Source organism: Planococcus citri, chromosome 5 (assembly GCF_950023065.1).
Source record: "Planococcus citri chromosome 5, ihPlaCitr1.1, whole genome shotgun sequence".
Lineage (NCBI taxonomy): Eukaryota > Metazoa > Arthropoda > Insecta > Hemiptera > Pseudococcidae > Planococcus > Planococcus citri.
In genome coordinates, this window is record NC_088681.1 from 16,076,447 (window position 1) to 16,086,958 (window position 10,512).

General features: G+C 34.2%; 1 protein-coding gene across 1 annotated transcript; it reads right to left on the minus strand.

The window, feature by feature from the left end:
* Nucleotides 1–172: 172 nt before the first annotated feature.
* On the minus strand, nucleotides 173–10,017 carry LOC135849202 (neural cell adhesion molecule 2-like). The gene is made up of 8 exons (XM_065369512.1): nucleotides 9,798–10,017; nucleotides 9,522–9,666; nucleotides 9,292–9,434; nucleotides 9,023–9,154; nucleotides 2,509–2,649; nucleotides 2,213–2,400; nucleotides 1,865–2,126; nucleotides 173–441 (listed from the first exon to the last, which is right to left on the minus strand). The coding sequence occupies exons 1-8, from the start codon at nucleotides 9,886–9,888 to the stop codon at nucleotides 185–187; spliced, it is 1,359 nt and encodes a 452-aa protein (XP_065225584.1). The 5' UTR covers nucleotides 9,889–10,017; the 3' UTR covers nucleotides 173–184.
* Between the last annotated feature and the right edge of the window lie 495 nt (nucleotides 10,018–10,512).

A 10,512-nucleotide genomic window follows, 5' to 3' on the forward strand; every position in this document is an offset into this window, starting at 1 on the left:
GATAAATATGTAATAAACTGAATGGAAAATTTCACGTCGTTAGATAAACTCAGGCGTATATTGATTGAGTAGCATTTTTTTTTTTTTTTGTAACATTTTCATTCGACCTTTTAGGATTAGGTAAGGTAAGTAGACGTGGTCGTTGTCGTCACGAGTCATAATTAGGAACAAATTGAGCCGAAAATCAATAAAATATATTTTTCAACGAAACAGTATTAATAAAAGGTAACAATAATACAAACGAACAGCTTTTCGATCGACTACAAATATTGCAAATTGTATGAACAGTTCGCCCAATCCTGGTCTTGAACCTCCTCTCTTCGGAGAACTCGCTTTTGGTGAACTGGTTGGCCGAAGCTACTCGTAAAATGTAGTTCGTATCCGGATGTAATTCGTCTACTTCGTATCTCATGTAACTGTCCATTTTAGCTCTTGGAAGAACTGCAACACCCCCCAGAAAAATCAAATTAGGATTCCATGTCAATTCGACCAAAAAAAAAAAACAAAATGCAATTTTGAAAGTCATCCTTCCTCCAAATTTGGGTAAAATTTTCAAAAGAAATCTGGGGCATGTGATATACCGAATTGTATGTTTTTGGTGTTGCTGAACACGAATATGATGTCAGATTTTTGATTGGACCCCATATTGTTGGACTTTTACTTATTTGGGGAGGTTCTGGAAGCTATGGGTGAGGTCAATTTGAAAAACTGAGGCTATATTCGTGTTCGGCGTCACCAAAAACATACTATTTCATGTATCGCACAAACAAAACACTTTTTTGAACTTTTACCCTCCTTGGGGAGGTGCTGGGGGCCGTGGATGGGGTCCTATCAAAAATCTGACGTCATATTCGTGTTCAGCACCATCAAAAACATACAATTCGATATATCACATGCCCCAGATTTTTTTCGAAAGTTTTGCCCAAATTTGGAGGAGGGGAGCACCCCCTCCTCCAAATTTGGGTAAAATTTTCAAAAAAAATCTAGGGCATGTGATATATCGAATTGTATGTTTTTGGTGACGCTGAACACGAATATGACGTCAGATTTTAGATTGGACCCCATCCACGTCCCCCAGCACCTCCCCAAAGGGGGGAAAAGTAAAAAAAAAAATGGTTTCATTTGTGTGACACATGAAATAGTATGTTTTCGATATCGCTGAACACGAATATAGCCTTAGTTTTTCAAATTGACCTCACTCTGGCCCCCAGAACCCACCTAAACAGGTAAAAGTTCAACAAATAGGTAATGATTTCCATATAATGGGGTCCAATCAAAAATCTGACGTCATACTCGTGTTCAGCGTCACCAAAAACATAAAATTCGATATATCACACGCCCCAGATTTTCTTTGAAAGTTTTGCCCAAATTTGGGGGGAGGGGGTGCTTCTCTTTCATTAAAAGATCCTACCTCGAAAATTAAATATTTTGAAAAAGCATCAAAATGTACATCTATGAACATTTTTTCAGAATTTTAATTGGTAGCTCCCACTTACAACGCCATTTTGAAATTTGAACTTTCAATTTGAAAGTTCAACTTTCAACTTTTGAAAATTTCAAAACGCTTGAAAACTTCAAAATGAAATGCCCTTTCGAACTGTGAAATCAGTTTTGATCAAAGTATCATAGCTTTGGAGGCATGCGCTGCTGAAGTTGAGTACCTCGAGACAATGTGAAAATAATTGAAGCCCCCCTCCCCACTCACCCTCTGAGGGGGCTGGACCAAACTGATAGCGGGTTTCTTAATTTACTGAAAAAAAAATTGAGCGAAATCGAAAGACATGACTCAAAAACTTTGGTCGAATTGAGGTGGAATGACCCATTAATGAAAGAATGAGGAAAATGAGAGAAAAAAATAGCTTACTCGTGCTAAAATTTTTCTCAAAAGGGGTACCCCATTGCATATCTTCATCGACGTCGAAAAAATACTGAAAAATGTACAACGAAGCTTCGCTTTGAGTAGATACGTAAAATTCAGCCGAGTCTGAGTCTATGTCCCATAATCCGAGTACAGGGGTTCTCAGTTTGGTGGTTTTCTTGACCTGGATGGTCTGTGGGGTGCATCCTAATTCATTACAGGCTTCACAAATGAACCAAGTCTCCATCAAAGATTCGCTCAAGGTTACCTTTATGGGATAAAATAAAGACATATTATTTTTTGAAAAAATTAAATAATTCTTCCCTCATTTGTGGGAATAGGAAGTTTACCTACCATTAAAGTACTAGTATCATTACGAATAGTAATGCTGACGTTATCATTTTTAGGATTCAGAGGTTCCTTGTGCTTATTATACCAGATAAACCACGGATTTGGGTTCGCGTTCACTTCGCAAAGAATTGGTACGACTTCGTCGACGAATCCATAAGTTACATTTGAAACAGTTCGAGCCACAGGCTTATCTGTGTAAAATTGCAGATAACACGATAAGAGAATGTAATTGAATTGCAATGTTTTTTCAAATAGGTACATTAATACATTATGTCTTACACTTGGGTGAATATACTTACAATATACAATCAACGTTATCTCTAATCGATTACAAGTCGATTGGAATGGCCAGTGGGATATTACGCAGTAATACTTGCCAGCGTCGCTTAGTTTCACCTCCGGGATTCGTAATCCTTCGCTTTCGTACTGGATACGATCCTCTGTGAAAAAATTTTAAAAGTGTTTTTGGATCAGGTATAGATTTATAGACAGATTTTCTTTCAGAAATACTCCACTCCATAATAGTAGATAAGTTGATTAATCTGTATAGGGAAAAATGAAGGGTGGGGGGGGGGGTGGGAAAGTGACTGAGATCATGATCTGATTCTGTTTCATCATATTGTGCATTTCATTTTTTGATTTTTAGCGAATTTATACTTCAAATTAGGCTCATTTCCAGCGCACGATGAAGTCAAAACTTGATCAAATTGACCCAAATTTGGCTCATGATGAAAATTTCAGGCTGAAAATAATTCTTCAAAAGTGCTCGAAAAAGTTTTAATGGAAATTTTTTATTTTCTGTTAAAATTTTAACCCATTTAGATGGGTTGCATGGCATTTTTTCTCTTTAAAGGCTTTAAATTCCGAGAGCAAATTTGGTCTGAAATTTTTTTTCATGACACTAAAACTGCTCAAAAACATCGCGAGAAGATGTTTTGATTTTCTGACAAAATTTTAACTCGTTTTAAAAGAGTCAGGTGACACACCTTTAGAAATCTCAAACATCATGACCCAATTTTAGGTTCAAAATTCTTCACAAAGATGTGCAAAAAATACTTTGATAGAAATTGTAACCTATTTTGATAGATCTGAGTTTTGATTTAAAAACCTTCAGAGTGCTCAAAAAAATGTTAGAGAAAATCATCGGTGTTTTGCTAAGATTTCAACTCATTAAGATAGGACATCACATCACCCTATATTTTTTTCAAAACCCATAAAATCAAAATCTTTCAAAAAAACTCCAAAAAAATTTTGGTGCGAATTTTTAATTTTATGACGAAATTTTATCAACCCATTCTGATAGATCACATAACACTTTTTCAAAAGTCTCAAAAACTGTGACCAAATTTTGAGCTAAAAATTCTTCAAAAATGCCCAAAAAAAGTTTTGATGGAAAATTTTGAATTTCTGATGACATTTTAACCTATTCTGATAGATCACATGACACTTTCTCAAAAACCTCAAAAACTGTGACCAAATTTTGAGCTAAAAATTCTTCAAAAATGCTCAAAAAAAGTTTCGATAAATTTTTTTTGAGTTTTTGATGAAATTTTAACACATTTTCATAGGTCAAATAACACTTTTTTCATAAAGTTCAAAAAACTGTGATAAAATTTTAGACGTCTTGAAATTCTTCAAAAATGCTCGAAAAAAGTTTCGATGAAAATGTTTGAGTTTCTGATGAAATTATATTAACCCATTTTGATAGATCACATTGACACTTTTTCAAAATTCTCAAAAACTATGATCAAATTCTGAGCTAACGATGAAAATTTTTTGAGTTTTTGATGAAATTTTAACATATTTTGATAGGTCATGAACACTTTTTCATAAATCTCAAAAAACTGTGATAAAATTTTGGACTCGAAATTCTTCAAAAATGCTCAAAAAAAGTTTCGACGAGAAATGTTTAATTTTTGACAAAATTACAATCAATTTTAAAAAGTCACACGACACTTTCTCAGAAGTCACAAAAACTGTGTCCAAATTTTGAGCACAAAATTCTTCAAAAATGCTCAAAAAAAGTTTTGCTAAAAATTTTCGGAGTTTTTGATGAAATTTTTACCCATTTTGGTAGATCACATAACACTTTTTTTAAAAAGCTCAAAAACTGCGATCAAATTTTGGACTCAGTTGTTATTTGGTAATGTCATAAATTAGATCGAAAGAGATATACAGCGCTTACAAACTCGGATTTCCGTTTGTATGGCCATTTCGATCGACTTGGGCACACGTTTTTAAAATCCATTTATAACGTTTCAAATCCAAAATTTTCTCCGGTGATTATTTATTTCGAGGGAGAAATGAAAAATGAGGAGGAGGAGCTTTTCAGAGGGATTGAATTGAAAAAACAAGCCGATATATTCGAACTCAGCACCTTCTTCTTCCAACAATCAATTACCTAATCATTTTTCCCGATCTTTTTTGAACAAAATGAAAAATTGAACTTTCATGTTGAGAACTCAATTTTCAGCGTCTAGATTTTTATTACTGATATTGAACTTTGATTCTATTCTCGTAAAAATCTCGCAAATAGATTTGCTTATGAGTTGAACTAATCTGAAAGTATGAGCTTTCAGAATTAAGCAGTTCAGCGAGAAATTGCAAATTGTTCAATTGCTTATAAAATAAGACCCTCCACCTTCTTTTAAAATCCCTGGAAAATTGGAGACTCCCATTCAAAAAATGGATGAAATCGAGAGATTTTCAAAAATGCTTGGGAGGGGGGGGTCACCATTTTAGTGTTCCACAATAATTTCTCAAACAATTTCGGGCTCTCAGACTAGATAGAGTCGTTTAGGGGATTTTTTTTCTAACCGTGGTGAAAAATGAGATACTTTTTTAAAAATTATCATCAACGTTATGGAATGGCATTTTTTTTCAAAATATGTACTTGGGATATAACTCACATGGAAAATAGATAATATTATCTATTCATTTGTGAAAACTATATTTTTACGGATGTTACAATCTATTGGAATGAAAGTACGTAATTTCAAAAAAATTTCCGGAATCATAAATCGGGCATTACCTCAGTACCTAACCTTGTAATATTGCGCTCGATCCATAAAAAACATTGAAAATACTTATAAAATTTATTAGAAAAAAACGAATGATTTCTGACCGTGGTTTCTTTTGAAGTTTTATTTTTTATTTTTTGGAAGGGGGGGATTTCATTTTTGTAAGATAATTATCGTTATATTTTTTCAAAATTGATTCGCTTAGTCTCTCTTTACCTGACACACATTGATCAGCACGAAAAACCCACTGTAATCGAAATTATAAGCACTGCATGAATTCAGTAATAAAAACACCCCCCCCCCCAATTGGAATTATGAGAGAATTTTTAAAAGTTTGAAATGTTTGGGTTAGCTTTTCAATTTTTTTTTTCTTTCAAATGAAACAAACTAATGAGCGAGTTATTCTAGAACCTCCCCATCGAATTTTCAATGTTCTACATAAATTTGAAATTGCTCTGAAAGGCTCAAAAAATAACTTCACCCTCAATAACTTTGATTAGGTAATGCTCAGAAATTTTCGATGCAGTGGAACACTGTGAAATTCCATAACTTGAATTTTAGAGTTTCGAGACCAAAAAATTACCCAAAGTGTAAAGTTGAAAAAATTGGGGAAAAAGTGTGAAGTGTTTGAAGCTAGAAAATCAACACAATTAAATATTGAACTAAGAAATTGAGTTTTAATTATTGGATCGAAAACAAATCAACATAGAAACCATCTCAAAGTGTCTCTCCCACCCTCATTCAAACAGAATCGACATTTTTTGGAGATGGCATATAATGTAAGACCTTCATAATCAAAACAGTCACCCAAATTGATTTTTTTATTTTTGGCAAATTTTTGAAAATTCAAAATCAAAACTGATCCTTTTCGGCGGTTTATGCTCATTTTCAGAAAACGTAATAGGTACCTATCTTCATTCCGTAAACACGATGACAAAGTAGTCCTGAAACAACAATCAACTTCATCGAACCAAACTTTACCGTTTTGAGCCACTCTGGAGTATGAATACAATTTCTCTGGAATTTTCAAATTTCTCCAAAAAACGTGAAAATCGAAGTGTTTGCCAGAAGATCAGCTCAAGTGTGCATAAACTCGTTAAACAGGCCGACAATAAGCCACAACTCGATTGTTAGAAGCTCAAAAATTGACTCGAAAATCGTGCTGGAGGCTTCAAAATAGCTCGAAATTTGATAATTGATTTCGGAACCAATTTTTATCATGTTTAGTACACAAATACCTCGTACATATTTTTTATTTTAAAAAACCACCAAAAATGGTCAATTTCGAATTTTTGAATAAAATTTGTCAAAAATCGTAAAATTAATAATTTGGGCAGCTGAAATTTTGATAATTAGGGTTTCATATCATGCTCTTTTCAAAAATCACGATCGCGATCAAATCGAAGGCGGACACCTTGAGTAATTCCTTGATAAGCTGTAGAGTGTAGGAGATAGATCGCCAGTCATACAAATTAAAAATTTTGTGGACTTAATCGAAGTGAAATTTCTATTTTAGGAAATAAAAAAAATAAAAACGTGTAGAGAGGAGAGGGAGGATTGTACACGAGCATGTAGAACGTTGAAACGTGTACAGAATAAAATTACGTTACTTTTTCTCCTAGGTATTTGAAAACTGAATGAGCTAAAAACACTTTAAAAATTAACGAACATTATGCCAAATCATCAATCTTTCAATTTCAAGCTCCGATATGTGAAATATGATCTATTGTACATAATTCGTATAGTACATACATAGATAATGAACCGCAATGTTGGCAAATTTCACAGATTGTAAAATTTTAGTAAACCAAACGCGTAGTATTATATCGAGTAAAAATGTACTCGTATTTGTAAGAAAATGAGTAAATTGCCAAAAATTAGATCAGCAAAATGGCAAGACGAGCAGCGGAGAAGCAAACAGACTGTGTTTTAGTAAGGCAATAATTTTTCCTTGTGATGACCCTTTTTGAATAAGTCAACTTGAAAAAATTGCATATTAGTTGAGAAAATAAAATCAACATGGTTTTTTCTTTAACTTGAACCTTATTAATTTTAGAATTTTAGATCTCGTATCAGAAACATATTCAGGGGTAATGTCACTCCCTCACTCAATTTCTTCTATCCCCCCCCCTAGGGTGGTCCTTAACTACATGGCAAAAAAAATGTGAGATTTTTTCCGCTCCCACCCCCTAAAGTGGTGACCTCGGGTGAGAAAATAATTCCCTATTTTTTATTTTTTCCATTTTCGAAAAATTTGGGCTGCGATGGGCCCCTCAATTTACAAAAATTTGAAAAAAACCTAATTCAAAGAAAAATTTTTGAAATTTCAAAATTTCGAATTCCATCATCTCTAGAAGGTCCTTTTTGAGTAAAAAAGCCTCTCATGGCGATTTTAGCCCCTTCCCATGAAAACCAAGCTGACCCCCCCCCCCAGAATAGCTGAAATTCGTACGTATATCATGTGAGATGTCCTAAAATTGGTTGTTTTTGGTCTTTCCTCCTTCCAACCCCACAAAGTTGTGTCCTTTGGTGAGAAAATAATTCCCTATTTTTTATTTTTTCCATTTTCAAAAAATTCGGGTTGCGGTGGGCTCCTCAATTTTCAAAAATTTGAAAAAAACCAATTCGAAGAAAAATTTTTAAAATCTCAAAATTTCGAGTTCCATCGTCTCTAAAAGGTCCCTTTTTAGTAAAATAGACTCTCATGACGATTTTAGCCCCCTCCCATGAAAACCAAGCTGACCCCACCAGAATAGCTGAAATTTGTATTCTAGATTTTCTGGTGGGGTCAGCTTGGTTTTCATGGGAGGGGGCTAAAATCGTCATGAGAGTCTATTCTACTCAAAAGGGACCTTTTAGAGACGATGGAACTCGAAATTTTGAGATTTTAAAAGTTTTTCTTCGAATTGGTTTTTTTTTCAAATTTTTGAAAATTGAGGGGCCCACCGCAACCCGAATTTTTTGAAAATGGAAAAAATAAAAAATAGGGAATTATTTTCTCACCAAAGAACACCACTTTGTGGGGTTGGAAGGAGGAATGACCAAAAACAACCAATTTCAGGACATCTCACATAATATACAAATTTCAGCTATTCTGGGGGGGGGGGGTCAGCTTGATTTTCATGGGAGGAGGCTAAAATCGCCATGAGAGGCTTTTTTACTCAAAAAGGACCTTCTAGAGATGATGGAACTCGAAATTTTGAAATTTCAAAAATTTTTCTTCGAATTAGGTTTTTTTCAAATTTTTGAAAATTGAGGGGCCCATCGCGCATCGCAGCCCGAATTTTTCGAAAATGGAAAAAATAAAAAATTGGGAATTATTTTCTCACCCGAGGTCACCACTTTAGGGGGTGGGAGCGGAAAAAATCCCAACTTCAAAAATAAGGACCAACCTAACCCCCCCCCCCCCCCCACTAGCAAAATATCAAATATCTTGTCAGAATTTTGAAACTTCATGAAAGTCCTCCCTCTTACACCCCTTAAAATGAAGTTGGGTACAAACAAACCACCAACTGATTTTCTTTACTCGATAATCGATATAAAACAGGCCTCACACCTCATTCCTGTCACATCTGTCCCAAATATTGACACGGAATGAAACTAAATTTTGGTCACCCTTCCCCTCTTTCCTCCTCCCCCTTGAAAAATCATTCGTATCAGTGAAAATTTGATTACCTTCTCGTTTCACAAATCCATCTCAAAATATCAGGCCCAACTTATCACAAAAATTAACCAAACTAATGACCCTATAGTCCCTTATAAGCATATTATTGTACACTTCAGATTTACCAACCTGGATGCAGAACATTTCCATTAAATTCCCAATGTCTTTTCAGTGCAAGTTTCTCGTTCACTTCGCATTTTAACACGACAGTTTCATCAGTAACTACTTCGTAAACAGTAGGACCCTCGAAAACGATAGGTTCTAGAGTGATAAAGAAACAAAATCAATATTTGATTACCCAAGATAATATACATTTTTTAATCAAACTAAACACTTTGATCAATTCGAGAATAAAATGATAGTCCATAGCCTAGGAACACGAATTCGATCAACTTTACCTTCAACGTTCAAAGTAAATTGATTGGTGTACTTGATGTTTTTATTTTTATCGAAGGCGGTGCATTCGTAGTCTCCTTCTTGGTCTTTGGTGATATTCGGGAATACCAGAGCTATAGTCTTTTGAATATGTTGAGTATATATTCTGTAACAATATAGACATAAAATGCAACCAAAAATAAATAAAAATTACGTCACTCTGTGTTAAAAAATATGAACAAACACGACCTACTTTTTTCCATTTTCCGGTATAATAAATCCATCGTTCAGCCTGGTCCATTTTATTTGGTGGTAAGCTTCGTAGCAAGTGCAAACCACTCGATAATTTTCATTAACGTATCGATATGTGACCAGCCAAGGTGGATATAAAATCAAATCTGTGTACAAATTCCATCACAAACATCATCGATCATGATCAAACACTTGGAGAAATAGCCACTTGGAATTTTTTTTTTTCAGTGCATAACAAAATATATGGTGCATTAGATAGGGTTAAAAATAGACTCACTTTTCGTACTAGTTTCGTAACCATAATTACTATAAACGCAACATACGACCGATAATGCGACATAAAATGATGTTCTTACGTCGTTGAACATTAACGAAGCTCTGAACCGAAATCATTAAGTCATTTAGGCGAAACTTTCAGCTAACTCGAAATCAAAAGAAACCTTCAATTCGGCCAGAATCTGAATCTGTCTGCGCGGCGCCAAATTCTAATACTGTTGTCGGAACCATTTCGCCGGTTACCATGGTTTTTCTCCTATATACGTTTTTAATAACGTTATTTTATTCTACCACCCGAAGATACACAGCCTAAAGTCAGTGGGAAATTCAGCTTAGCCTACTGTGAGTGAAAAAATTTTAATACGTATGGTAATTTAAACGAAAGGACAAACAATATTATAGATAATTAGAGGTCGTTCAACTCATTTCGTACCTACGTAAAAGAGTGATTAGTGAATGGTTTAGAATTCAATAGGCTATAGAAATAATTCTAAATGAAGCTCTTCCAAGTCCTAAGCGGGTACCTATAATGAAAGAAAAAATAAAAAGAAACGAACTTTAACCCCTAAGAACCAATTTAAGCCTCTTTTTTTGCAAAATTTTCCCCTCGTATTAACCTACTTTTCTATAAATAATATAAAAATAGGCTCCAATAGGGTAAAAAAATCATCGTTCATTTTTTTTTAATTTTCAAACCATCTATTTTCTCGTTAAGT

What these genes read in the sequence shown, in the direction of transcription:
- LOC135849202 (XM_065369512.1), bottom strand. Translation starts at nt 9,888, where the DNA reads ATGTTCAACGACGTAAGAACATCATTTTATGTCGCATTATCGGTCGTA. An exon ending in ATACCGGAAAATGGAAAAAA is followed by an intron (nt 9,435 to 9,521) that starts GTAGGTCGTGTT and finishes ATATTGTTACAG; the next exon opens with AATATATACTCAACATATTC. An exon ending in GATAACGTTGATTGTATATT is followed by an intron (nt 2,401 to 2,508) that starts GTAAGTATATTC and finishes AATTTTACACAG; the next exon opens with ATAAGCCTGTGGCTCGAACT.